The sequence below is a fragment of the Vidua chalybeata genome, chromosome 11 (genome assembly GCF_026979565.1).
Source record: "Vidua chalybeata isolate OUT-0048 chromosome 11, bVidCha1 merged haplotype, whole genome shotgun sequence".
Taxonomy (NCBI): domain Eukaryota; kingdom Metazoa; phylum Chordata; class Aves; order Passeriformes; family Viduidae; genus Vidua; species Vidua chalybeata.
The window spans coordinates 21,342,942-21,370,571 of NC_071540.1; the positions used below are offsets into that span (position 1 = coordinate 21,342,942).

General features: G+C 56.0%; 4 protein-coding genes and 1 long non-coding RNA gene across 10 annotated transcripts; 1 reads left to right on the forward strand and 4 right to left on the reverse strand.

Moving 5' to 3' along the window:
* Window positions 1–553: 553 nt before the first annotated feature.
* On the reverse strand, window positions 554–2,383 carry LOC128793414 (uncharacterized). Its single transcript, XR_008432799.1, has 3 exons — window positions 2,211–2,383; window positions 1,888–2,010; window positions 554–1,189 (listed from the first exon to the last, which is right to left on the reverse strand). It is a non-coding gene; the product is annotated as an uncharacterized LOC128793414 (long non-coding RNA).
* An 85-nt stretch (window positions 2,384–2,468) lies between these two features.
* Window positions 2,469–5,735, forward strand: PMFBP1 (polyamine modulated factor 1 binding protein 1). 3 transcript variants are annotated; one of them, XM_053952540.1, is made up of 7 exons: window positions 2,469–2,900; window positions 3,360–3,608; window positions 4,236–4,364; window positions 4,657–4,821; window positions 4,927–5,094; window positions 5,172–5,447; window positions 5,649–5,735. In XM_053952540.1, exons 1-6 carry the CDS (start codon window positions 2,724–2,726, stop codon window positions 5,418–5,420), a joined length of 1,137 nt encoding a protein of 378 aa, XP_053808515.1. In that variant the 5' UTR covers window positions 2,469–2,723; the 3' UTR covers window positions 5,421–5,447; window positions 5,649–5,735. The 3 variants fall into 3 exon arrangements, with proteins under 3 accessions (XP_053808515.1, XP_053808516.1, XP_053808518.1); XM_053952543.1 differs by having other exon boundaries at window positions 2,471–2,900; window positions 3,497–3,608; XM_053952541.1 differs by lacking the exon at window positions 3,360–3,608.
* Window positions 5,736–5,783: 48 nt separating this feature from the next.
* Window positions 5,784–15,370, reverse strand: DHX38 (DEAH-box helicase 38). The gene is made up of 26 exons (XM_053952505.1): window positions 14,851–15,370; window positions 14,436–14,623; window positions 14,175–14,276; window positions 13,598–13,763; window positions 13,373–13,491; window positions 13,187–13,263; window positions 12,947–13,102; window positions 12,158–12,319; window positions 11,965–12,072; window positions 11,005–11,117; window positions 10,763–10,900; window positions 10,360–10,546; window positions 10,085–10,270; window positions 9,523–9,663; window positions 9,238–9,348; window positions 9,049–9,165; window positions 8,707–8,814; window positions 8,479–8,591; window positions 7,767–7,975; window positions 7,527–7,681; window positions 7,292–7,447; window positions 7,083–7,217; window positions 6,879–7,004; window positions 6,402–6,497; window positions 6,137–6,258; window positions 5,784–6,021 (listed from the first exon to the last, which is right to left on the reverse strand). Exons 1-26 carry the CDS (start codon window positions 15,156–15,158, stop codon window positions 5,937–5,939), a joined length of 3,684 nt encoding a protein of 1,227 aa, XP_053808480.1. The 5' UTR covers window positions 15,159–15,370; the 3' UTR covers window positions 5,784–5,936.
* Window positions 15,371–16,527: 1,157 nt separating this feature from the next.
* On the reverse strand, window positions 16,528–20,832 carry DHODH (dihydroorotate dehydrogenase (quinone)). Of its 3 annotated transcripts, none has more exons than XM_053952517.1 (9): window positions 20,186–20,832; window positions 19,757–19,954; window positions 19,249–19,382; window positions 18,932–19,028; window positions 18,230–18,505; window positions 17,642–17,755; window positions 17,194–17,347; window positions 16,960–17,119; window positions 16,528–16,841 (listed from the first exon to the last, which is right to left on the reverse strand). In XM_053952517.1, the coding sequence occupies exons 1-9, from the start codon at window positions 20,642–20,644 to the stop codon at window positions 16,787–16,789; spliced, it is 1,647 nt and encodes a 548-aa protein (XP_053808492.1). In that variant the 5' UTR covers window positions 20,645–20,832; the 3' UTR covers window positions 16,528–16,786. The 3 variants fall into 3 exon arrangements, with proteins under 3 accessions (XP_053808492.1, XP_053808494.1, XP_053808491.1); XM_053952519.1 differs by having other exon boundaries at window positions 18,230–18,417; window positions 18,946–19,028; window positions 19,249–19,448; XM_053952516.1 differs by having other exon boundaries at window positions 19,249–19,448.
* Window positions 20,833–20,922: 90 nt separating this feature from the next.
* Window positions 20,923–27,620, reverse strand: IST1 (IST1 factor associated with ESCRT-III). Of its 2 annotated transcripts, XM_053952544.1 has the most exons (10): window positions 27,278–27,620; window positions 26,211–26,310; window positions 25,427–25,607; window positions 25,113–25,200; window positions 24,752–24,835; window positions 24,265–24,375; window positions 23,750–23,956; window positions 22,581–22,673; window positions 21,415–21,460; window positions 20,923–21,255 (listed from the first exon to the last, which is right to left on the reverse strand). In XM_053952544.1, exons 2-10 carry the CDS (start codon window positions 26,296–26,298, stop codon window positions 21,056–21,058), a joined length of 1,098 nt encoding a protein of 365 aa, XP_053808519.1. In that variant the 5' UTR covers window positions 26,299–26,310; window positions 27,278–27,620; the 3' UTR covers window positions 20,923–21,055. The 2 variants fall into 2 exon arrangements, with proteins under 2 accessions (XP_053808519.1, XP_053808520.1); XM_053952545.1 differs by lacking the exon at window positions 23,750–23,956.
* Between the last annotated feature and the right edge of the window lie 10 nt (window positions 27,621–27,630).

Genomic DNA, 27,630 nt, shown 5'->3' on the forward strand with positions numbered 1-27,630 from the left:
ATGGACAAAGGGCCACCAATGGCCTAAAGCTGATGGAGGCCCAAGCAGTGGTCTTACCCAGTTGCATTGTGTTTGCTAATCCAAGTGTCTAATTGGCACATACGGGCAATGTGTTGGCTTGGGCTGTGTCACACACAGCAGCTCAGAACACTCTCACTGTGAGCTCATGCTCCCCAAGAGGGGTGATTGGTGTCTGCGCAGCCACCAAAGATGGGCGATGTGCAGGGGAGGACGGAGCTGGTGGTGGCATGACCACAAGATGGGTGTCATTGACACACAGTCATGGCACAGAGAACATGCAAAACTCCTTCCACCCCAGCCACTCTGCCCGCCAGCTCTCCTGAATGAAGTCCCAGCTTTGTTTTCTGATTTCCATTTTGTATCTTAAAATATTCACTCCAAGTTCCGCTTGACAGACATGCCTAATCTAATCTCCATGTCTGCTTTCTAATTTTCACAGCCAGGATAAAACAAATTGGCTGGCGTTAATTGCCTGTGCAGCGGCCTGGAGCTCTGAGCCGTGATTTACGAGCTTGGAGCAGGCGCTCTGCAACACATTTTTCTTAATTTATTTTTAATGAGTCTCTCAATTAATTTTCTTGGAAACATCTTAATGATGTTGGAGGCGGATGTTAATGAGGTTTGTAGCAGCACCTCATTTTGCATATTTTAACGTACTGAATGGCATGAAGCAAACTCCTGGTCCTAAAACAGAAAAAACCTTAAGATTGGAGAGGACTCCTGGCCTGACACTGCTGCCCTGGCTTGAGGCTGAGGGCACTGCATGGGCTAGTTGGTGACTTTGTGAGGCTGAAGCTGGTTGAGCCCACAGGGATGGCAGGACCCTGGCAGCATGGGGAGAGGTGAGGGGCCGCGCTGGGTCATGGTTGGTGGCCAGACACTTCTTAACAGATGGAGTGAAAGCCTGGATACAGAATCTGGGCACTGATACCCCTGTGCTGCATGCCCCATGTTGTGGGCACCCCATTCCCTGCACGCCCCCAGCCAGACCTTTTGGGCAGGAGCTCTCCAAGACACAGGACTGGGCTGCCTGGGGCTGATGGCTGCGGGGTGCTCTGGGGTGTCTCTGCCGGCCCACAGGGTCACCGGTAATTGCTGATGCATGTGCCAGCAAGAGGCAGCAGCTGGATCGCCTTTGTTTTCTCCCAGCATGTCAGTCTTCATTAAACTGGAGGGGAATGAAAAAGGATTCACTTTTGTCCCAGCCTGAACATGGCAGCTGTTTAATTTCAATTAAGGTGGCACTGAAAAGAGTAGCATTACTGCAGTAATTAAAGTGAGACAACTCCCACCCCCAGGACTGTGCTCACACAGCAGAGGGGCCAATTTTGATCCCCTGTCCTCCCAGCACCAGCTGACTACAGGCAGGCAGCTGTGGGTCACGGCTGTGGGGCTGCCCCACACACTCACAAGGAGCTGGAGCAGTGTTGAACCCTTCAAGGTAAGCACTGCCTGCAGCTCAGCACAGTGTGGCACATCTGTGGTACAGAGCAGCATTGCCTGTGGCACCATGCAACATGGCACAGCACAGCACACATGCCATGAGGCTTTGTCCCATAAAGGCTCTGTGCGCTGTGGATGCTTTGTGCCCTGGCTGTCGCTGCCTGAACAAGACTGAAGTCTGCAGGGAAATTTTATTTCCTTGCAGTGGCAGAAACTGTGGCCAAATTCAGTTGTGTTCTGGAAGCAGGGGGTTCAGCAGCCCTGCTTACAAGACTGTTGGTGCTGTGCCTGCTCCCATCACCCATGACTGTGACCCGCTGGTGGAGCAGGTTGTCATGGCAACTGATGATTTCTGCTATGGTACATCTGCATTCACCTTCTGGGCCCAGTTCAGCCTTGGAAATTTCCAGTTAAAACACTTACCTGTGAAACTGCACTGAGCGTTGGCAAGGGGGCACACACAGCCAGGGAGTCCCATGTCACCAGCACAGGCCAGCAGCAGGTCTGGGCTCACACCATCACTGTGCATCCACAGTCAAGGCAGCACTGGCACACAGAGAGCGCGTCACTGATCTGATTACCTGGGCACTGTGGGGTGGCCCCAGGCAGGGCGGGACAGCCGGACATGCACTCTCAGCCTTTCCTGTCCACACTCAGCCTCCCCACGGGCCTGTGGCCCGTGGTCCTGTCAGGATGTGCCCCTGCAGCAGGTCCCCCCAGCCCTGTCCCTTGTGTGGGTGGCTTACCACAGGGCACAGCCTGAGCACTGCCATCCCCACTGTCACCTGGCCCTGGCCACAGCCCAGCAGTATGTTCTGGGACTGGCCACAGACTGAGTATGGCCTGAGGACAGTGCAGGGGCAGCATGAGGGTGGCAAGGCCCTGCCCTGACACAGGGGTGCTGCCATGTCCAGGACCATTTCTGAGGATGATGCCCAGGACCTGGTGACCTCACAGTGGCATATGGAATAGTGTCACACAGCATGCCAGGGACACAAGATGGTGAGGAGCATGGCACAGGAAGGCTGCAGTGAGAACTGTGGGCAGCAGTAGGACCAGCTGCTGCTGAGGAGAGGGCCACAGCCCCACACAGCTCTGCTCTGCTTTTCCAGGAGCCCCAGGCTAGGCTTCTCCTGCTGGCAGCAGAGGCTCCTCAGACAGGGAGTGCAGTGCCAATACCATGGGAGGGTGGGGCTGCCCCAGGCAGGGCTGAGTGACATCCGTGGGACAAAGGGCTGTCTGGAGCCGCAGGAAAGGTTATGGTCCTTCCAACAGTGAGAGAGTGGCCAAAATTTGGTATGCCCTGGGAGGTTCCTGCACCTCAGGATCAGCCTGAAGGCTCCTGTAGAGATCTGCCAGGGGTAAAGGAAACAACACCAGAGCTGACCAGCTCCATCCAGCAGCTTCAGCAGGAGACAGAGGCCTGGCAGCCCAAGGTGAGCAGCGCCAACCATATGCTCAACCCAGGCACTGGTTGCATAGCCACAGATTGGTGGCCAGGTGGTACAGTAGGCCCTGACCAACCCTTGCCTGCACCACCAGACACCTCTTCCCCAGGGCTGGGGAGAGCACAAGGGCTCAGGGGGATCCAGTCCTGCTGTGGCTGCACTGGTCCCACTGCCACCATTTCCCACAGTGGCCACAGTTCACTGCAGTGTGGTGGGCCAGTGGTGTCAGGGGCTTGGCTTTTCACGAGCCCAAAGGAACTGCCAGAACATGCACACATGTGGGGCAGTGCTACCTGGTGGGGAAGGGCTACAACACGGTCCAGTGCTGCTCTGCACAGTACTAGGACTGCCAGCATTGTCCAGCCCCAGTGCCTGCCCAGACAGGAGCTGCAAGATTGGCTGGCTACAGTGGTGAGCTGGACACATGCTGCTCATGCCATGTCCTAGGGCCAAAGGCAAGCATTGGTACTGGAGCCACAGCATGGGGAGCCCAGAGCATGCCAGGACACACAGCAGGAAAATCTGGAGCCAGCTGAGGTGCTAGCCATGATACAGGCATTGCAGCTGGACCTGGACTTCTGCAGGGGCACAAACCACAAACAACTGGTCCAGCTGCAGGAGCAGGAGTGTGCAGTAGAGCAGGAGCACCAGGACTTGGTCATTCTGATGCAGCAGTTGCAGGCACTGATGGGCAAGGTACCAGTGCTGGGCACAGTGGTGACAGACCAAGCTGCATGTGTCCCCCACTGCCACTCCACCACAGGCTAGGCACCACGCCTGCCCCAGAGCCTGTGCAAACACCTGGACCCCCCAGGGGAGGGTAGAGAACATCCTGCCAGCCACATGTGGCTCTAGCACCACCTGTACAGAGCAGCCTAGCCACAAGGCAGGCCTGGCTGGCACAGCCCAATCCACCCAGCTGAGCAGAGCTGGAAGAATGCAGGCCCTAACAGCCCCACTGCCACCCTGGGCACTGTCCCAGGGCTGGTGGCACTGCTGCAGTGCCAATGAGCCAATGAGCTGGGATCACCACTCTCCATGTGCCCATGCTCTGCCACAGGTTGGGGACCACAGAAATGACTTTCCAGGGCTGCTGGGTGTCCAACAGATACTGCCACAATAGGGAGGGCACTGTGGGGACTGCACAGAGATCAGAAGTCAGCAGCCTTTCTGCCTCCCACCTGGCGCAGGCCACATTCCTCTGTCACAGGCCCTGCCCAACAGTCCATTGTCCATGGGTTGTCCCAAAAAGGCTCCTTCTGCAGCCTCAGCTCCACACAACAGGGGCACAGGGTGATCCCACACCCTGCTGGGTACTGACAGGTCAGTGATGCACCCCTCCACCTGAAGGACCAGGCAGTGCAGACAGAGGTCACCTCCTACTTGGCTGCCCACAGTGGTTTTGACACCAGCCACGATATCCCACAGGACAGCAGAGAGCTGCTCAAGCAGGTCAGTGCTGGCAGCCCCGCAGCCACTACTCCAAGCCTAGGGGCAAGGGGGACACAGCCAGGGGGGCACAGGAGCCATGACAACCACACTGCAGGGCTGACCCCGTCTCCTTTTCCCCCAGAAGCCCTGGGACAAGGTGGGAGGCAACAATGCCAGCCTGCCCCCACCACCTGACACAGCCAGGCACCAGCCAGCCCTGAGCATCCTGCAGCTCACAGAGGGCAGCTGTGCCTGCGCTCAGGGCAGGGCACACAGCACAAGGCCAACCCCCAATGTGCTGCTTTCTCTGCAGCTGGGGGCATGGGAGCAGAGTCAAGGCCTGCAGTACAGCCCAGCCCAGCTGCAGGAGCAGCTGGGAGCCACCCAGGCCCAGGAGCAACAGAGTCTGCAGCAGCTGAGCAGAACCAACGAGGCCATCCAAGGCCTACACAGAAAAGTGGCAGAGCTGCAGCAACAGGTGAGGGCAAGGTAGGACAGGACAGGGATGCAGCCTCAGTCTCAGACTCCTCTCCTTTCTCCAGGAGAGGCTCAGCCATAGCCAAACACCCTCCCTGCCCCACAGCTTTGCTGGCAGGTGCAGGACATGGAGAACCTCCAGGCAGAGCTGGCCCAAGCTCGACAAGAGAGCACCAAGCAGGCGGAAAAGATTGCAGCCTACAAGACACACAGGAAGCAGCTTCATCGGGAGCTGAGGAGGATGCAGACCTTCAAGGAGCAGAGCAAACAGGAGGTAAGGATGTCTCAAGTCTTCCTGTGAAAGACCAGGAGTCTGTGCTCAGCCTATGTCTCTCACTGTGCCATGGGCAGACCTACTACCTCCAGGAGAGGCTGCAGGAGCTGAGCAGCCTAGTCCAACACTGGCAGCAGCTACACCTGGACAGTGAGCAAACTCTGGCTCTGAGAGAAGACGAGCTGGTTGTCTGCAAGGTGGAGCTGGCTTTCCTTAAGGAAGAGCTCAGCAAGGTGACAGAGCAGGTGCAGGATACAAACAGGCATTCAAGACACACTAGGCAGGATGCAGGAGGAGAACCTGTACCTAATGTTCAGAACACCTGAGCAGCCCAAGTGTGAGCAGCTGAAAAAGTGAGCAGAATTCCTAGCACAGCCTGGCCTGAAACAGGGCTGGGCCAATGGTCCCCGCTGTGCAGGGACAGCTGGGCACCAGCTGCCTGTCCTGGGCATGGGCTGTGGGAGAAATGCCTTTGCAGGGGTATGGGCCAGGCTCAAAACAGGGACAGGCTGTATGTGTCCTCCAGGTCACTTTAATTTTGTGCCCTGTTCCAGGTTGTACAGGGCAACAACTTGACAGCACCAGCCCCGCATGATTCTGCAGAGCTACCTCCACCAGGAGGTAGAGCTACCAGAGCTACCTCTTCCAGGACAAGCAGCAGTGCAAAAAAAAGCAAGGATTAGACTTACAACCTTTAAACAAATAAAATTCTTTCTGTTCTGTAATAAAATTAGTGCCAAGCACCAAAGTCTTCCAGGGCCACAAGCTGTAGAGACCTCAGAATACACTGATTAGGGTAGCTGGGCACCACCTTAATCCTCAAAGCAACAGGTTGTGCCTTCTTAGAGACCAAAGCGGGCTGGGGTGCGTCGTGGGGTCAGGGCCTCCCCCTGCTCCTTTCGCCCAGGGGTATAGATTTTAGTAGACCTGTCAAAGAGGACAAGGGCAATTAATGGAAAATGCAACCTTTTCCTGCACCAAAACTCCCACAGGGAAGCTGGGATCCTCCACACAGGCATGGGCAGGCAGGGCTATCACGCACCTTGCACTGCCCAGTGGGTTACGGCGCTCCTGCTCCTCCCGGCGGGCACGCAGCTGCTCCTCTGCCAAAGCCATTTCCTCCTCCATGGCAGATGCCTCCTCCTTGGCACGGCGCCGGTTCTCCTGAGGCAAGGCAGCAGCAGGTCAGGGACAGCAGACTCCCTGCATGCCCACAAGCTTGCTCCCTTCATGTCAATACACACACATACAGCAGCAGGATGCAGAGGGCCTGCAGTTTGCCAGCTTCTCCAGGACAGAACACTTACCTGGCGTGACTTGCCAGCATGTTTGATACTGTAGAACATGGGGCCCAGCTCTGCCAGCCACTCTCCATCCACAGCAGTGACACACTGCATGTACTCCTGCAGGGACAAAAATACCAGGATAGCAAGATGGCATCCTTGGGGCCTGGGCACCATTCCCAGAGCTATAGCAGCTCCCTTCCTCCCCTAGTTGCTGATGGCACTTCTCAGGCTGGGACCATATCCCTTCCAGACAATTCCTCCTGGCCTCAGAAGCTGCTACAGGTTGGATTTGACCACAAGGAGGATCAAACATATCCCACAGAAGCCAGAGAAAAATAATGGGGTAAGGGACAAACAGATGAAAAAAACATGCCTACTTGGTATAGATGGGAAAGGCTGATATCTGCCACTCAGACAGATCTCAGTCTCACAGCAAAGCCCTCCCATCTCCCCCGGAGCACTCATCACCCTTCCTGCTAGCCCTCAGCTCAAGCTCACCTTGGTAGTCATAACCAGTTCATGATACACAATGTAATCTGGTGTGTAGCCCATGCCAAACAGAGAGCTCGTGGGGTGCAGGTGGCAGGGCATGCCTGTGCGGATGTTCACATACTCCCCAATGCCCTGCAAAGACAAGTGTGCTTAGTCCACCTGTTCCCAGGCAGGGCCTTGCAGCCCCCAGGCAGCTCAGACACCTCTCACCTTCAGCTTTGCAGCCTGATGGAAATATGCAGCACAGATGCACTTCCTGACAACATCCCAGTCTGTACCACAGGATGCCAGGCTCATTCGCTGCTGCACCATAATGTCCTTGAGCTGGGCACGCACCTCCCGCACCTGCAAAGGTGTGTGCTGGTCAGATCCCTCTTCTGTATAAGGCTGTCTCCCAAGCCTTACAGCCACAGCCTCACCTTCCGCATGGCCTTGGCGTGGATGAAGTGCTGATTGCACCACAGAGTAGAATAGCTGTTGTTTTTCCACTGCAGGTAAACATTCAAGTAAGTCAAGTGATCACTCTCTGGAACAGCAAATTTCTCCCGCACTTGGTCACTCTCCTCCTCTCGGCCCTGAAGGGTGAGCAAAGAACATGGGTTAGTCAAAGGGCAGGGAAGGGCCCTGAGCTGCTGGAACAGCAGCATCTCATACCTTAGGTCGGTAAAAGATGGCAGGCACAGACAACATGGAGACAACAAGCAAGATCTCAGAGCTGCAACCCATGTCACAGGAGACAATGAGCATTTTGGAGAGTGCAGGGTCCAGTGGGAACTCCACCATGAGGCGTCCTGTAGAGGTCAGACCACCTGTAGGAACAGAACAGGGATCAGTGATCAGCAGCTGGGCAGGCCCTAGTTCCACGGGCTGGCAGCCTACCCCAGCAGCCAATACCTGTGTTATCCAAGGCCCCCAGGATCCACAGCTGGTACATGGAGTTCAGCATATTGTCTTCAGGGGGCGGATCCATGAAGTGGAACTGCAGCAGGTCTTGCACACCCAGGGACTTGAGCAAGAGCACTACATTGGCGAGGTTGGTGCGCTGGATCTCAGGCACCGTGGTTGTCAGCAGCTCATTCTTGTAGGCACTCTGGGTGTAGAGCCTGGGAAGAGATGCCAAGAGCATGCTCCTCCTGTTCGGCCACTGCACTCCTTACAGACTTGCCAGCCTCTGCCCAGCCCGGCCCAGCACGGCACAGGGCAGCAACCCTGCACCCAAGAGCAGGACCCTGGGGAGGCACTAGTAGCCCAGCCAAAGTGGGGTCTCCCCAGCGCATTGGGGTGTTTGGGCTGCAGCACAGAACATGACCAAGCACAGCCCTTCCCTGGTCTCACAGCATAGCCTGGGAAAGGCCTTTGGTTTGGCTCTCATCCCAATGGCATCCAGGGCAGACCAGCCACAAGTGAAGATGGGCACAGGAAGAAAGTGGAGCACATCCTTTTCTCTGCAGAAGGACTGGGTCCAAAGAAGGCCTTCAGGCCTGCCTACTGCCCACACCACCCCCAGAGTTCAAGATAATGAACAGCTCCAGTGAGAAAAAGATATACATAATCTGATGCCAAGCTGAGCATACAACAGGAACAGGAACACCAGTGACATGCCTACCTGAAACAATGGCCTGGGCCTGTCCGGCCAGCTCGGCCGGCCCTCTGATTGGCATTGGCCTGACTTATGGGGTAGATCTGCAGTGCATCCATGCCTATACGGGGGTTGAAAACCTTCAGGGCACAAGAAAGTCAGACAGATGTAAGAGGAAGGCTGGATCATGACCTCAGAACTCCCTCAACCTACACCAGAAACCAGAGACAGACAGTATAGAAAACCCTGGCTCACCTTCAATTTGCAGTAGCCAGAGTCAATCACAAACATGATACCATCCACTGTCAGTGAGGTCTCTGCGATGTTAGTGGCAACGATGCACTTCCTGACCCCATCAGGAGCCTGCAAGCACACTGCATGTCAGTCACACCCCTGGCTGTGGCTCTGCTCCGCCGAGGAGGAGTGCAGAGTGGCAGATGACAGGGGTGACTCCTGGGAAGTGGGGTGGACTACATGCTTTCTCTCACCCTCCACATGCAATACCAAAGTATATCTACACCTCTCACTCCTGCTCTGTACTGTCTCCTGCTCCAGTTTTCCCTGTCCCCACCCTAATCACAAAGCACACATCAGCACCTTCTGGAAGATCTTGGCCTGCAAGTCCGAGGGCAGCTGAGAGTAGATTGGCAGTACAGCAAGAGCAGGTGCCTTCTCCAGCTCCTCAAGATGCTCCACAATCTGCTCTGAGGTCACCTAGATACAAAGAGGGGTGAAAACATCAGACTGAAACAAGGGGGTAGGATAGTGCCTGTCCTTCCAACTCACCTCGATATCCTCCTGGCCAGGCATGAAGACGAGGATGTCTCCAGGAGCACCAGACAAGTGGACCTGCAAGGCTTGTTTCACTGCAGCCTCCACATAATCCTCCTGTGGGGTCTGAACAGCACAGCCCAAGTTAATCTGGACCAATATCCTTACCTGCCCTGTCCTACATGCAGGATTGTAGCACATCACAACCACTCCTACCCTGTGCGTCCCCTCAGAGTACAGCACAGATAGGTCACAACCCCCTCCTGCCAACAGCATTTCCATCCACAAAAGTAACTATACCTTGCTGAAAAGAATATCCACAGGAAAAGTGCGCCCAGGAATGTGGAAAATGGGAACGTTCCCAAAGAAGGAGGCAAACTTATCTGCATCCATGGTGGCCGAAGTAACAACAAGCTTCAGATCTGAGCGTCGGGCGACCACCTAGGAAGCAAATGAAAGGAACAATATGGAAGGTGCATTTATGCGTGGCTGTGGGCTGTTTTCATTCTTTCTGAAACAATGGCACAGGACAGAGCTTCTGTTGTACTACAGAGGCACTGGCTGTGCATGCCAGGAAACACAAATGCTCTATGGTCAGTGCAGTTGAAAAGATCTGCCAACCTCGGTCCAGGAAACCTTAACCCAGCAGTCCTCTCTATGGGCAGTTCTGACATTCAGCCAGCAAGACTCTGGTAGCATTACAGAAGACTTAACCCCCCAGATCCAAGGACCAGGATGCTGGAGCAGTCAAGTGCAGACAGAGATGTGGCAGCTCTGCTTCCCTCTCCTAGTCCTGGCAGAGAAGGGCTGTCCCAGATGACGTGCCCCATACTGCTGTCCTCTAGGCCAGGCTCACACGCACCTCCCGAAGCAGCCCGAACAGCACATCAGTGTTGAGCGAGCGCTCATGTGCCTCGTCCATGATGATAGCACTGTAGTTGTCCAGGTCAGCCTCCCGCAGTGACTCACGGAGCAGGATCCCATCTGTCATGTACTTGATCACTGTGTTCTCAGATGTGCAGTCCTCAAAGCGGATGGCATAGCCTACCTGGCAGGGTGGAGATACCAGAAGTCTTCCAACAGTCCCATGCAGTCTCTGTCATTGGGTGGCACCCCTGCACTCCCTACCAGACTCACCTCCTCCCCTAGACGCACCCCCATCTCCTCACTGACCCGCTTGGCCACCGACATGGCAGCCACTCTGCGGGGCTGTGTGCAGCCGATCATGCCATAATCAGTGTAGCCATCCTCATGGAGATACTGTGTCAGCTGAGTAGTCTTCCCACTCCCTGTCTCCCCCACCACAATCACAATGCTGTTGTCTCTGAGGAAAAGGAAAAGGCATTTCTTCATATATCTTCAAACAAGGGCTTTTGTGTTCTCTAGCTAAGCATCATCCTATTCAGGTGGGAGAGCTGAGCAAACACAAAGCAATGGATTTTGTTTCCTGAGAGTACTTCCCAATGGTCATGATTCTACAATTCCTCAACTGAGCTCCCAAAGATAGGCCAATGCCCTGGGGATGCCCTGGCAGCCATACCTGAGGATGGAGAGCAGTTCCTGCTGTACAGCAAAGATGGGTAGGTATTGTCTCTGCTCCAGGATCGATTTTTTCTTGGCAAATTCACTGCTGGCTTCACTTTTTTCTTTCATGTGTTCAGCAAACTTCTGCTCTGTTCTAAGGAAACACCACAAGTCCTGAAATTGCCTCACCTTGCTCACTTTGCTATGCCCATAGCCCCCGTTACCAGCTGAGCAGGGTAATTCAGAGCAAGCCCCTACTTGTAATCCACTTTGCCATCTTCTGTCACCATCTCGTCCTTCTCCTCCTCTTTCTTGATCCCCATAATGTCTCCCAGTTTGGTGCCTGCCAGCTCCCAATGCTTGTGCTGAGCCTGGAAGGAGAGAGAACAGCATAACTTTGCCACAGCAAGTACAGACAAAATTCTTCCCCAGTCCTACTCCTAAGACTAAGAAGAGGATATTAGTACCCCAGTTCCCCAGTGCAGAATGCACACTCCACTCCTACATCAGGTTCCCCTCTTCCAAATGAACTGAAGCAAAATTTTAAGACATTGAGATGGATACACAGACTTCAGGCAAAGGCAAAGGATAACCAACTGCCTCCTAAGAAAATAGCTCCAGATGCTGACCCTTCCATTAAATTTGAACTTAAACCTACACAGATGTGAACCAGAGATAATCTTCCTACCCTTGCCAAGAGCTCACAGGCTTTTCTCCTACCTCTGCTATCAGTTTAGCTACCACCACCATTCCACTCATAGTATAAGTAGGTCAAATCCAGCCCAGTTTCAATATACAAGGAACACACCTGTACTTTCCCCACAGCTACTATGTGAGCTTTAGAGAAAGTCCCTAGAAAAGACCCCCAAAAACTGATCTGCTACCTTACCCCATACTTTTCCTCACAACTCTTCTGCTGAGACCTGACAAGGTAAATCCTGCTGACATTCCCTAAGCTACCTGGCATTCTTCCACCTGCCTCCTTTTTCCATAACCCAAATGTTCAAATGCATGGTAATTCACGTCCCAGGGCAGCGCACAAGAAAATCACACCACAGCAGCTGCTATGAGGCAATACAGTAAGCTGGGCTGCCAGGATGTCCCAGATCACAAAAATATGAACTCCTTAGCATCACTGCTGCCAAAGCCTGAATGCTGCAGTCCAAAAAAGGCTCTGAGGAACTACATAATGTGTACAGTAAGCCACAGGCTGCATACCCTCTTACGCTCCTTCTGCTCCCTGTGCTTGCGCACCAGCTGGCTGCCTTTCCGAGCTATGATGGCCAAATCCGAGGTGGCATCCTTCACAGGGATGACTGGCTCTGGCTGCAGGGAAAAGTCACTGCTTTACTAAAAAGGCCTCACATGTACAGAGCTCCTTGTCATCAGTGCCTTCAGCCATAGTCTCTACCTGCTTGGTGAAGACAATCCTTCCATCTAGGAAAGGGGGCACTAGATTGTGCACCAACAAATGCACTTTAGCAGAGTTATCCTCCTCAAAATCTTCGTCCACCTCAATCCGATGGACCACGCCACTGGTCAGCATGCGATTTGTCTCCCAGCGCTCATTATCCTGCAGGAAACAACGTTATCAGAAACACAATTAAGCCCCACAGAAAGTCACAGAGATCACACTAGAACACCAAGCTTGGGCCTGGGCTCTGCACTGGCAACAGGATGGTTCAAACCTAGTGAGCCTGAAAGTAAGCACAACGGAAGGAACAGTAATTGGAAGCAGTAGAGTACAGGAAGCTGCCCACGTGAAACACATGGTCAACAGGACTGTCTCCAAGGAAATGCAGGATGGACATTGCCTGCAAGGCAATCAGAATACATCAGGAAGCCCGGACACAAACCTGCTCATGTAAAGAGAGCAGCTGTCCCCAGCATCCACTGGGCCAACACTGGACAGCCCCAGTAATGTAACTCGCACTTAGAACAGCAGGAGCATGGTCCTCTGCACTTCTGCTGCTCTGGACACTGCAATCCACCAGCCACTCCAACTGGGAATTCTCCCCATGCAGGAGTTGCAGGGCTGGGTTTTCCAGGGGAACTCAAGCACAGTTTCCCTCTGAGCACTCCTTCAGCCTGGCCCAAGACTGTCCTTCTCCACCTGAGAGCAAGGGCTTGACAAGTGGATGTTTCAAGAGGCAGCAAACCCCATGTGTTCAGAGCAGCCAACCCTGCGCCTTGGCCTTACCTCATTGATCTGCCGCCGCTGTGCCGAGATCCGCTTCTGCCTCTGCTTGTGCAAGTGCTGCTCACGCTTCTTCACATACTCCTCAGAGGAGTAAGCCAGAGGGTTGTGAAACTCATCGTAGCCCTCATCCATCATGTACCAGTCCCGGTCAGCTTGCTGGGAAGGGAGAGGTGCAGCACTGAGTTCCACCCAGCCCCCAGAGCCTAGTGGCCCCAAGCCCCCGGCCCGTCCCAGACTCACCCGCTGGTCATCCTCCCACTGCTGCCGCTCCTCTTCCGTCTCAAAGGCGATGCCCTCCTCCCCTTCTGTGCGCCGCCCTGGGGTGAGCCAGAGAGTCCAGAATGTTCCCAAGGAAACCCCAATTCTGTGCCACAGGAAAGGGGATTCCACACTGCCCACCCAGGCAGCTTAGCCCAGATTCCTCACCTCTCCCTCGGGACAGGCGTGGCGTGGCCCCCAGGTGCCTCCGGTCATCAGCCCATTCATTGTACTTGTATGATGGGGTTGGCAATGGTGTCTTATCAGAGTAGCGGCTCCTCACAGACCTGAAAACACAGCAGGTGGGAGGAACTGCACAGCCAGACCCTTCTCATACACACAGAGTCCCCTCCGCAGCTCCACAGCTCACAGCACAGCCCCAGGCACTGGTACCTGTCCCGCTCCCGCCGGTCCGTGTCCCGCAGCGATGACGGCCGGTGGCTACGCTCTGAGTCTCGATAGGAAGGTGTGGGAGATGGAGACTCCCACTGTGAGCGGTGGGCACTGCTGTAACCACCATCATCTTCCTCCCAGCTGGAGCGAGATGGTGTGGCTGCATCTGGTAGAAGAGATGGGGTTTGACACCTGTTGTTCAAGCAGCGGCCCTGGGCACCTGGAGCCACCTAACATCTTTTGAGAAAGGAGCATGGAGAGAGGGTACCCACTGGCCCTCCCTCTAAGGGAAGGGGCTGACCTAGTGATTCCAAGGAATTTCAAGGGATCATATTTCCATCGCACAGGCCCAGAACAGACCCCGCCATGCCAAGATCTGCCAGAGTTTCAGACACACACAGCTGGCACATTGCTCCCAAACCCAAGCTGAGCTGAGAGTTTTATGCTTGCCTTAACCACAAACAAGGTACAAGCTTTTCTATCACCCCTGTCCTGCAAAAACAGCAGGAAGCATAAAAAACTCCAAGCCCCTCCCTGTTAGATCTCACACAAGAGCTTTACTGGGTCCCATTCCCACCTTTGGGCCGATGTCGGGGGCTCTCAGGTTCACCCCTCCTGCCACTCCGCTCTGATGAGCCATCCCTCTCTGATCTGCTGTGATGACTCCTGTCCCGCTCCTCTGCAAAAACAAAATAGGATCAGGTGCCTATTGCACAAACAGGCTTCCCAAGTCTGCTGCAAAAATCACCACAAACATTACTAGTAAAGACTATAAACAGGGCAAAGGACAAGCCCAAACCCAAACCAAGAAGCACCACAAAAGTCTCTGAGCAATTACCACGGTCTCGTTTACGATCATGGTCCCGATCCCTGCTGCGTTCCTTCTTCCGGTCCTTCTCCTCCTTGGAGGAGGCAAAGACTCCATGTTCCCGACGCTCCCTCTCCCGTTGCCGGCTGCGTTCCAAGAACTCCTCGCTTACACCCCCTGTATAGGAAGGTGTCTCCACGTGGACAGAGCGGTAATGTCTGGACAGGCAGAGCAGAGCGAAAAAATGCTCAGAAGTGCTGAGCAACAGCTGCCCTTCAGCTGGTCTCGTACAGCTCCAGTTGCAGCCTGTGCCATAACGCCCCGCAGTCTCCCTCTCTCCACAGCGGTGGCTGCGGCCCTGCCTGTCACCGACTGTGCCCACCCTGCGCTCCCTGCCCGGCCGGACGTGGCCACCGGGCACCAGGGATGCCCCTGCGAACGCCACCTGTTCCTGCGAGCTCTGCGGTTGCTCCGGTTGGCCTCGTCCTCTTCCTCCTCCTCGGCGCTGCCCGCCTCGTCACGACCCTCTTCCCAGTCCTTATAGGACGCGACACGGGATCGCTTCCCCCCGGCCGCCTCCTCCTGGCGCTCCCGCCGCTTCTGCGCCGCCAGCACGTCCAGTCCCAGCAGGGAGACGCGCGGGGCCGGTGCCTTAAAGACGTGCTGCTCGGGCCGCAGTACCAGCCCGCCCGCCTCGCCGCTCGCGCTCGTCCCCGACAGCCGATGCAGTGACTCCTCGCTCGCCGCGGCCATCGCGGCCGCAGCGCTGCGCGGACCCCGCAGTTCCCTCAGCGACCGTAACCCGGCTCCCGGAGCGCCGCCATAGCCGCCCCACAGTGCTCGGCGGGAGGAGCCCCTCTAGCCAAATGCACCATAGACACGATGGCCAGAGCCTATGGGAGAGCCGCCACCATAGAGTTCCCAACGTCGCTAGACAAGCCACGCTCCCTGCCGGGGCGGACTTCCGGCCTACGCAACCTCCCCATGGTCACGTGGGCGCGAGGCGGAGTCCAGGGCGGGCGGGACAGCGGGACGGACAGCGGGGACAGCGGGACGGACAGCGGGACGGACAGCGGGGACAGCGGGACGGACAGCGGGACAGCGGGACGGACAGCGGGACGGACAGCGGGACGGACAGCGGGGACAGCCACAGGGACAGCGGGACGGACAGCGGGACAGGCGCGGGTACAGCCACAGGGACAGCGGGACGGACAGCGGGACAGCGGGACGGACAGCGGGACGGACAGCGGGGACAGCGGGACGGACAGCGGGACAGCGAGACAGCCACAGGGACAGCGGGACGGACAGCGGGACAGGCGCGGGTACAGCCACAGGGACAGCGGGACGGACAGCGGGACATCGAGACAGCCACAGGGACAGCGGGATGGACAGCGGGGACAGCGGGACGGACAGTGGGACGGACAGCGGGACAGCCGCGGGTACAGCCACTGGGACAGCGGGACGGACAGCGGGACAGCCACAGGGACAGCGGGACAGCGAGACAGCGGCGGGGACAGCACCACGCACACTCCACACCGTGCAGGCGCGAGAAGCCCTCAGAGCCCCGCAGCCCCGGACCCTCCAGGACCCCAGCCCCTGCAGGACCCCGCCGGGAGCGAGGGCAGGCCCGTGCAGCGCCGGGCACACACAGCCTGCACGGACGGACAGACATGCACAGAGCTTGCAGCCTGGTGCGCAACAGTTTTATTCCCTCTCGGTCTTGCCTCAGCCGGCTGCCGCTGTCTCCTTCAGGCAGGCTAGTTCGGGGTGAAGGAAAAGTCAGCACCAGAGATCCCAGAGACAAAACCAACAGACAGAAGCGCCTTTGATCATACCCTTTCCACAACTGACAGGACATGACTGCAGCCATCTCCAAAATAGCTGTGTACTGGCACCCAGCACCATCACAGCCTTCCCTCCCACCCAAGGGCCTGGCCTCAGGCAGAAGTCTCTGCCAGGGGAGGCCTGATGCATTTGCCAGTCCATCCCAGAGCTCAGCTAGCCTGGTGGCTTCTCCCACCAGAGAAAGTGAGAGCAACATAGAGAGCTGATTCTGCTCAGCTGAGGAGAGCTAAGCTGCATCTCTCCAGCCCATGGCGTGTTCCCAGAGCACCACACAGAATCAGGTGAGACAAATGTTTATTGACACTCCCTTCTGCTGTCCACAGGGAAGCCAGAACACAGCCCTGAAAAAGCAGCACTGTTGTGAAGGCCCTGTCCCCTGCTGCCCAGCAGTGCAGCCCCTGCTTCACCCATCGGACCCTTCCCAGGGGATGGAACCAGGACCTCATCTCAATCTCAGTCTGCCCAGCACTGGAATTGTCACACCCATCCCTGCTCTGCCGTGGCTCCTCCCAGCCAGACCTTCATTCTGCAGCATGTCAGCAGCGGTGATCTGCTCCAACTGCCTCCATGACGTTCTTGAAGCCCTGCTCCCTAATCAGGGACAATGTGTGCTAGGCCTGGGCTGGCACTGCTTGGGCACCAGCACACAGCTGTCCTGAGCTGTCCTAGGACCAGGGGCTCTCTGGGGACGTGCCTGGCTGGCACTCACCTCAGCAGCTCCTCCAGTTCCCGCTTCACTGCCCCCACCACTGGTGGCCCGTGGTACACGAGTGCTGTATACAGCTGCACAAGTGAGGCTCCAGCACGGATCTTCTCCAGGGCATCCTGCCCACTGCTCACCCCACCTACGCCAATAATGGGCACCCGGCCTGCGGGCAGGGCGCAGGGTCAGAATGCCACAGGCAATGCTGGCATGTGCCCCCAAGCCCTGTTCTGCCATCACCTTGAGTGAGAGCATACATCTCCTTGATGGTCTGTGTGGAGAGCTCCCGCAGGGGCTTCCCACTGAGGCCCCCAGGCTCCATGCGCTGCCTGCTCCGGAGGCTGCTGGGCCGGCTCACAGTGGTGTTGCTCACTATCAGCCCATCCACACCTAGCTGCAGGGGCAGTAGTGTGAGGACACAGCTTCCACAAGCAGCCCAACCTTCCCTTCCCCTCCTGCCAGGGCAGGGCCACCCAGCGCACAACCCAGAAGTGTGCCTGGGGACAAAGCTGCCCCTCACTGCCTGGGTGACCCAATGCCTGGATGACACACATGGGCACTCTGACCAACCCAGGACACCATCCCTACAGCAGCCAGAGAGCTGCAGGCATACGTGTCCTTCCGAGAGGTGACTTGCCAGGACCACCATGGTCCTGCCTCCGGTGGCCTCCCCTTCCTACTTCCTCACCTCACAGACAACGCTGGCGATGTCCTGCTTGTCCTGTGCAGTGAGGTCAGGGGCAATCTTCACCAGCACAGCTGGCTTACGCTTGCAGGGCAGCAGGTCCCTCTCCACCAGCACCTGTTGGTGCACATGGCAGTGCATGGCAGGGAGAGGCCTCCTGCCCCAACCAGGAGCTATGGACACCCACTACACAGGCAGTAGTGGGTAGCAGTAGACAGGCCCTGCTCCTCTACATGGCACCAAAACCAGGAAAGGCACCCTTGGCACAGGGCCTGGAGCACACAGCAGGCACAGGACCACAGCGATGCCTGAAGTTGTGGGGTGGATGGCTCACTGCCTCTTGCAGGAGCAAGTAGAGGGCAACGCCTCACTGCTCCTGAGCCCTTTGCTGGGATACAGTGCCCAAGTACACCCCACGGCAGCAGCTAACAGGGACATCTCAGTGGTCCTGCCCACCATGCGGGAAAGCCACCCCCATTCCTCCCTGTGCTCAGGCAAATCCACTGGCTGCAGCAGTGCAGATACTGCCAGGAGATGGGATGCATCCAGTGCTCCAGCTGTGCTTTGGGCTGGCTGGGGAGAGGCACCTACCTTGCTTAGCAGGTCCCGCAGCTCAGACTTGCCCTGCAGGTCCCGCAGCCCTGGGGTGTTTGGGCTGGACACGTTCACAACAAGGTAGTCAGCCAAAGGGCCCAGTGTCCGGACCCCAGCCACATAGTCAGCTGCAGCATCAGTAGAGCTCTTGTTCTTGCCCAGGTTGACTCCAAGAGGCATTCCAGCTGGAACCCAGACGCAGTTGAACCAGGGCAGCAGGACCAACCACCACCCAACAGCCAGAGCATCCGAAAAAGGAGGTCCCAGGACCAGCTAAAGTTAAGATGAGGATATATAGCCCATATATTTCATGAGGATGGGCCTGGGACTGTCCTGCAACCACAGGAGTGTTGCCACAGCCACCCCAGTCAGCACTTCCCAGCACAACAGCCTTCAGCCTGGCAGAGGCTGCCCTCAGGATCTGCCCAGCTGGGGTCCTCTTGGCTTTGGCTATGTTAGCAGACACATCCTGCCCAAAGCAGCAAGTGGAGCTTGATCCCAGAGAAAACAGGAGAAATGTGCCTAGTCACAATGCCAGGGGTGAGACTACAGCCCCAATAGAGTCTTGCTGTCTAAGTGTTCTTTGCTCCAGCTGAGGTGCTCCTGTGCCTGGATACTGGCATTACACACCAATCCTGGCCTACAGGTACCTGGGAGATGCCCAAACCTACCCTGCAGACCCCAAGAGCAAAGGCTTACAAGCTTTGTCTCACCACCAGTGAGCCTCATCTGTGTCTCCTGGCGGGCTCGCAGCCTGCGCTCCACCACGACATGGCCATGGCTGTTGAATCCATACCTGCACCAGGACAGAGGGGGTTGAAGGCTGGGTTATGCCTGCAAGCCCTGAACAGGACATGTGAGAAACACAAGGTAGATATGTGGTCTCTGCTGCTTTGCTCAGCACATCCAACCAAAAGCTACCACAGCACCAAAGATGTGGGGCCACCCAAATATTCACCCTCCCTCATGGTGGGCAGACTGTAGGACATTGCAGAGCAGCTGCCCTCAGATCCCACCTGTTGATGACCGCCTCGTCCTCTGCCAGCCGGAAGACCCTGGGCTTGGGGTTCCCTTCCTGGGGCTTGGGTGTGACAGTCCCCACTTCCACAAAGCCAAAGCCCATCTTGTACAGCCCGTCCACAGCCTCACACTGTTTGTCGAAGCCAGCAGCCAGTCCCAATGGGTTGCGGAATCGCTGCCCGAGGACTCGCACTTCCTGTGGGGCTGGGGCTGGATCAGAGCCCACAGACTCCAGGAACCATTCCAAGGCCTCGCTCCAGCCCCGCTCCCGAGAGACCCGGCCGCCTCCCCTGCCCTTTGGGGTGTCCTTATGGGGTGCCTGTCCGAGGGTCCCTTGTCGCCTGCCACGGACTGCGACAGGACGCAGCCGCCTGCGCAGCACGCCGGGCTGTGCGACCCACCCCCTACCCCTCTGTTCTGACCGCCCTTCCGACCTCCCCACTCCTCGCCCTGGTCCCCGCGCTCCGCCGCGGTTCCCCCTCCTCCTCCGCCCTCGAGACGCACCAGCGCGGGGCCGTCGGGACGGGTGGAGGGCAGCAGCCCGAGGGCGGCGGCGCGTAAAGCCAGGCCGTGGGCGGCCTCAGGAGGTAACGCCCGGAGCGCGGGCATCACCGCCGCCGCGTAAAGCCGCTCGTCGCCTGCCGCCAGCGCCGATCCCAGAAGCAGCCCGCAGCCTCCCAGCGCCAGCGCCCGGAGCCGTCCCTGCGCCAGGTCGTCAGCAGCGCATCAGTAACGATCCCCACCGCCAAGCACACACAGCCCATCCCATCCCGTCCCGTTTCCTCTCCACCCAGCATACCGGCCCCGATCCCACACCACCCGTCCCTTCCCGTCCCGCCCTGCCCGCTCCAGCCGTAGCCGCCTAAGGCCAGCTGTCCCCAGGGTCCCATCAGCGGCCCCGCCAGGACGTCCCCGGGACCCCCGGCCGCTCACGCGCAGCGGCGCCGCCATCATGCTCAGCCCAAGACGCGAGGACACTTCCGGAGGCCCCTCTGTGATTGGCAGAGGTCGTACCCTTCCAGCCAATAGCGGCGCAGCAGACATGGCGACGAGAAGCCCGGCCCGCGCTTTATTGAACGAGGGGCAGCGGCGCGAGCCGCGGGAAGCGACAGGGAGGGACGGACGGACGGACGGACGGACAGACACACAGCTACGGCACAGCTGCGGCGTCACCAACAGGTACGTTACAGTGCCGGGATGCCTCGCCCGCGACTCGGGTAGGGTAGATAAGGTGCTGCAGCGTATCTCATCAGACCTCCCTCCGTGCCCAGCCCCAGACCTCGATGGGCCATGGCCGCTCAGCACCCGGGAGGAAAGCTGCCGCATCAAAACCCCGAGGCAGCAGCAGAGCCTCTCTAGCTCTGCCCTCTGTGAGGCTAGTCGCACACCCATAGGCCCAGGCAGACATCACTACCCTTCTGCAAACTGAAAAGAGACTCCAGTGAGAACACCATGAAGGCCAGTGAGGGCTCCCCAAGAGAAAGCCTTTGCTGGCAGGCATGGAGCCATCATGGAGGCAGCCAGGAACAATGCCCACAACATCATGCACAGCTTCCCCATACAGCTACCCAGACTGACGGGGTTTCTTCCCTGTCTCACTGTAACAACATTCCCCACAGTTCATTTCCTGGAGCAGCAAAGATCAGGAAAGCAGCAGCACTTGGTGTAAGTACAGTAGGAAGAGAGCTCAAAAAGAAGAGCACGTTCATTGGAGGTTAATACAGGAAACCAGTTTCAAAGGGAGTCTGTTTCAGAGAGAAGATGTCACAGCTCCTTCCCCTCCTTCCTGCAGCCCAGGAAGTTTTACGTTTTCTTCTTCAGCTCCTCAAATCTCCGTGAAAGATCATCAAAGTCAATGTCTTCTGAGGCAGAAGAGTTGGCGCCAGCAGATGCTGTTGGCAGTGTGTCTGGCACAGATGGCAATTCAGGCAGTACAAAGTTATCAAAGGTATTAGGAGCTCCAGCTCTTGGTTTAGGAGAAGCTTCTGGCTTGGGCTCAGGCCCTGTTTACAAGAGAAGTATCACTGCACCTCACCATCAGCACACACTTGCCGGGCCAAACAGAGCCCACAAAGGAACACTCATTCCACCAACAGGCAGTACCAGTGTTTTTTTCTGAACAGTCCCTAATACGAAGGTTTTCCAAAGCTCAACATACTCACCAGGCACTAGTGCAGCAGCATCCTTGTCAGAGTTAGGCTCATCAATCTGAAAAAGATTGATGAGTTACTCTCAGTTACTACAGCTCTGTCCCACCAGCACACAGGCAGAGCTCAGAGGCACAGCTCTGGCAGAGCAGTGCACACTCCTCCCCACCCCTACAGGCAGCCATGGCTTTACAACAACCTCTCTTCCCAAGAAAGAGGCAGCTCTTCAGCTTTTCTCTCCCTCCTTGTCAACTAAAGCAGCTTCACTGACCATATTTTGGAACTGGATCAATCGAGCATATCCGCTACCAGGTCTGAAACATTTATCAAGGCCACCAGTGGGAAAAAAACGCCCCCTTCATCCACGTCATCACAGCTCCTTGCTGCCTTTCTTCATAAACCACTGAGAGGCCCTTGTGACTAGCAGCAGGGTACGAAATGACCCATCTCATCTGTCTGGGAAAAAGGCTTATGGGCACACTCAGCTGTGCTAGTAAAACTTCTTATTCCCTGCATGCTGCAGCCCTCAACACCCATTCCTACCCAGTTCACCTGCGCTGCTGCACCTGTGAGAACCCTAAAGTGTTCAGCACCCACAATGCTCAACTGTGCTCCTCCCTACTCAGGATAATGCAAAAACAAACAGCATGTCACCAAAAGCAGAGTGGGAGGCATGATGACAAACTGCAGCAACAAAACCAGAGACAAGCATAGAAAGGGAAGTTTTCAGCCTCTGCTTTGTTGTCCTCAAGGACTGAGGAAAGTCTGTGAAAGGAAGTCTTTAAATATACAGCATCTGGGTCAGGCAAAATTGTTATCCAGGCTGTTAATTAGTTCAAAAGCCATAATTAAACAGACTTAGATGATAAACCCTTCACACTGCAAAAACCAGAACTTGTGGTTCTGGTTGGGTAACACCACTTTAACAGTGCAGGAAGAGAAATCTTGGCTTTCCTTTGAGGCCAAAGCACAGAGCTGACTGAGGAACTTCTCTACATAAGTCATCCTTCCATCATGTGCACTCAGTGATTTACTACAGCAGCAACCAACGCCAGCATCACCCCAAAAGCTTGAAAGGTTAGCAGCAGTATCCTTTACAAACATTTCCCTTCTCTGTGGCTACCACTGCACTCTGAGGATCCTTCTGCTGCCTATAATGGCCATTAATCTCAGGTACTTACGGACTCATATGTAGGTGGGTTTGCTGGAATTGGTGGTGGGTGGATGTTAGTGAAAGGCTGGTAGGTCCCCACTGGCAGGCCGCTGAAGTTCTCCTGTACAGAGAGATCAGTCATGCAGCAGACTACTCATCTGAGACACCACATGCCTACAGCTGCCATGGGAGTCACAGGAAGTAAGAGTCTTTGATAAATGCAGGCAAATATTCACGTGGGTAAGAGTTTATGCTTACAAGGAAGAGATTCTCAAGTATTAAGACAGATGTAGTCACCTGAACCAGGTAGACCCAGCTAACTGGACTGTGGGTTATGCTAAAGAAGCAGCACAGGTAAACATTTCATCTTTCAAGGCACGAGAAGTACCAGGCAAATAAAGGAAATACTCTGCCATTTCTGGCCCTGTGTGCAGTACTGCAGAATAGGAAGGAGGTTTCTGGCTCACACAAGGCTTTGAATTGCCCTCATTTGTCATACAACAGTGTCTCAAGGACCCAGAGCTGGCACAAGCCCTCAGCATGTTTATGCCTGGGCTAACAGCTAGCTGATGATACTTGGCCCAGATTTTCCACAAAAAATACTTTAGCACTACTGGGACTATATTGAAACTCGAAGCCATCCCACTATTCTGCTCTCCAGTCTACACAGATATCCTGTAAATTACTTAATTCAGAGAACGGAGGAGTTCTTTTCAGCTCCCACCTTCCACCCTTACAACAAATCACCTGCAAGAGCCATTGGCTCAGTCTTTTCCCCTCGTAGGTCTGAAGGCAGGGCTCTTCTGCATTTTTCTGTGCTATTCCCACCCACAATACTCACCCGATTTCTTTGACTGAATCCTGGCACACTACCAGCCTACCAACTTCAAAGTGCAGCTCCAACTCCTGGACAAAAACCTGGCAGTCAGAAGACTGCCTCAGGAGTTAAGTCTGGACTCCTCTGTTCCCTGAAGGCAAAGAGGGCTGGCTGGAGAACAGGGGTAGGAACCTCCACAGTCAAGATGCAACATTAAGCTTCAGCTACACTGTGAACAGCCTCCATCCCATGTAGTCTCACACAGAGAAGACGGCCTTCTGACACACTGAGCTGTCAGGTACAGTCAGCAGGCACAGGGCTGAACACCACAATAGGAGTCTTTCACAGACAAAGGAAACACACAAAGCCCAGGAACTTACCGGTCCCTTTGGAGATGGATAGGAGAAGGGTGGATTTGTTGTTGGCATGGGCATAGGCATCATCACAGGCATGGGTACTAACCCATCATGACCTATCATTGGGGCTGTAAATCCACCACCTCCGCCCCCTCCATGGCCACCCTTCTTCACATCATCCGTGAAGCCCACATCAATTAGATCTGCCTCTCCACCTGCCGGGGCTTCAGCCTGGAAAGGGTGGAAGAATTCTGCTCACCAACACATCTCTTATGATCACTGCCCTCTGTACACATTAGATGCAGCATCTGTCAATGGACAAGATGGGAATACACAACAGGAACAGAACAGAGAGCAGCTACATAGTGGTATTAACGGGAAACAGAACAGGAACCAGGCTATAGCATGTGGAACTACTGCCACATGCCATAGCAGTGTGTGAAGGAAGAAGGATCCTGCTATGCTAGGGCTCTCTAGAAGACACCAAAGCACAAGGACCACCCAGATCGCTGCAATGCCACACCCTGGGGCTCACTCACCATCACCACTGAGTCAGGCTCATAGGGAACATTGTAGTTTTTTGCAATCTCGATGAGGTATCTCTCCACCAGGATCTTGGGTGGTGCTTCCACGCTCAGCTTGTGCATCAGCTGGAACACAAGGGTGGAGAGACTTAGTAGGGCCAGGGCAATGCAGCACCCAACAGCTCTGTACCAGTGCCATCCCAGCCAGGGAGCAGCAGGCAGCCCCGGGGAGGCCCTTCCCCCAGTACAGCATGCTGCAGGCAGCCATAGGCCAGGGCTCTATTTGCTCTACCCTTCCCCATCCACAACCAGCAGAGCAGGGCCTCCCTGCCTGAGGCCTCAGCACCATGCTCCAGTGCAGGTGGGCCCTGGCTGCACAGCACCTACTGTGCTCCAGAGTGACTGCAAGCATCAGCCACTAGAGATGGGTCCAAGGAGCAGCAAGCCTCAGCAGGCAGGCGTGGCTACTCTGCCAGCTCCACCTGTTCTACCAGTTCCTTACCCTGTCGTTGACTGTCCCAATCTGGTTTGTCCGGCACAGCTTCCCATACTCCTTGCTGTACTTAGCACACAATTGATCAGCAACCTGCAGAAGGAGAGAAACTCTAGAACATGCACACCCCTGCTTTCTCCCACCTCAAACCACACATCCACTCAGATCCCTCCCTCATTTTTCCCACTGAGCACCCCAATTCAGCAGCTGCAGCCACCTCAGATGCTCCAAGGACATCTGGTTTCCATCTGCAGAGCCCATAAAATCCTCTGCTTTAGTGACACAGGGTCCCAGACAAGGACTTCCATCAGCATCTGGCAGCATCACCCCCACCCTGCATGCACAACATCCCCCAAGCAACCCTACTCACAATCTTCAACTCAGCCACTTCCGACTGGAGGCGTGGTGCAGCCCAAATCAGTGTTGATACTGCCTCTGCCAGGCCAGAGTCCAGCTCCCTATGACCAAAGAAAACAATTCTCTCTCCACCCCATGCACCCAGCCTTTGTTGCCCTCAATCCGCTTAGCCTTTAAGTTCCCATCCTATACACTGGGCTCCACAGTCTTCCCTACGTGGGGAAGAAAAGGTCTCTGGAGAGACAAACACGGATGCCCTTCTGTACCCCGGACCTGTCCCCAGCAGTGCCCCTTCCTGAGTCCAGGACCCTCTCTGCCAGAGCTTACTTCATGGACTGGATCAAGCCAAAGCGGGCGAGCAGCAGATCACAGTACAGCTCCAGGATCTCCATGGCCTCCACAAGGTAATCTTCACGGATGATGTGCTCCACACGAATCCTGGCACGCTCATCTTTTCCAGCTGCCAGGTAATCTGCAATCTCCTTCCTTGCCTTCTGGGCCAACTCGGCTGCAGCACACATCCCGAGCCTGGTCACTGTGCTGGCCTGGGCTTCTGCCTCCAGACCACCCACAAGTCCCCATCACACATAAAGCCACCACCAGCTTCTCTCCCCTATCCAACCTCTGCAGCGGGAGACACTCAGGCACGGTTTGGCACATCCAGGTCTGAGCACACAACTCATGGGAGAAAGGAAAGTGGACTTTAGGCTACTGGAAACACTCCCGCACCTACAACCTCCCTGCAGAGTTAACCAGGATCACAGACCTGACCTGTGTCAGGGCTGGGCATGTGGGAAGGGTCTCCCACAGCACCTAGGGAGTTCTCCACTGTGCTGTTAGCACACATAGCCCAAGAATGTTAGCTGTTACCTACCACCCCACAAACTGCACTCCAACAGCTGCCAGGAAGGTAGACAGAGGCCAAACTGTGGCCAGCCTGCTCTTTCAGCTCCTTGTGCACCACGGAGGTTGTAAGGCCTGGGTCCAGCAAGGAAGAGCAAAAAGCTACTCCATACTTGGCCCATGAAAGTACTCCAACTTCAGAAATACCTTCTCAACCCTCCTGAGCCCCAAAAGCATCCTGGGTCTCACCTGTCCCCTTCATACTCACTCTTTTTTTTCTCCAGTAGTTTGAGGCGATTGATGACGAGGCGCAGGTTGACTCGCAAGCGCTCGGCCTTGAACCCAGAGCCCAACATGATAAACACTTTCTGTGGAGAAGAGGGGTGGTCACTGGAACCAAGAACTATCAGTCAGCACACCAGACACTGTTTTACTGGGGGGGGGAGGCCAAGAAGTTCCCTAAACAAACAAGCCCTGGTCTGCCAATCCTGAATCTAGTTATTTATAAGTGACTGGACCTCGAGCGCTCATTATTTCCCTTCCCACGTCATAACTCTGCACCTCACCAAGACCAATAGGATTGGCCTTAGAACTTCAAGGAAACTTCCTGGACATTTTTTAAAAAAACAGAAAAGTCAACTGAAGAGCCAAGCCCACCTCTATCCTATTGAAATATAAGTTATAAACCAGCTATACAATTAACTCGAGGACGGTTAGAAATTAAGGTTGTAACAATCTCGTCATCAGAAGGAAAAAGTTGCCGTTTCACATTCCCCACACTCTTCCTGCCTACTGAACATATGCTTAGTCTCCCAGGAACCAGCTCAACTTATTAACCCTACAGAAAGCAAACTCTAATAGTATTTAATTATAGCATTCTGTTTGCCAAAAACCGTTCATCAAGGAAAAGCCTCCTTAAAAGATAGCACATAGAAAGACCTCGGTCTGCATCTCACTTCCCCATCCCTCCCTGCCGGCAGCGGCACTGCCCAGAGCGGAGCAAGCCATGACCTGATACGGCTGCCGGGACGGCCGCCAGCCCCACCAGCCGCTCAGCGAGACTCGCCGCGTCTGGCCTAATGCCCAGGGATAGTTCGGACAGTACGCAGGTGCCCTGCATCAGCTCCACCGGCGCAGCTCCTGAGGGCTGAGCGGAGAAATCCCTCTCCCTCCCCAGCTAGGTGGCACCGAGAGAACATCCCATAGCACGAGCGGAGCAGGTCCCAGGGGCGAGTTCCGAGGCTGCAGGAGACCCTGAGGCAGGGCTCCTCGTCACCTTCTCGGACACCGAGCGCTCCCCACGGCCCCGCTCACCCGTCCCGCAGCCCAACTCACCACCCGCCGCTCCGCAGGTCTGTGACCCAAAATGGCGCACGGCGGCCGCAACACTTCATCGCGTGCGGAGTGATCCTCATAGCCGGCACTCTCCGTACCCAGTCTCCGGCACTCCCCGCACCCAGTCCGGGGCACAGTCGAGCTGGCGCGGCGGGCGCTGTCCCGGCCCTCTTCCGCAAATGCGGCCCTGGCGCAACGGCGGCCGGGGAGACACGGGCACGGTCTGGGAGAGCGGTGCAGAGGGACTACATGGCCCGGCGGAGGGATCCTGCGCGCGTTCAACCGGTGCCACGCCTGATAGGCGCCCGCCGGTGCCCGCCCCCGGCGCGGCAGTTCCGGCAACGCGGTGTTCC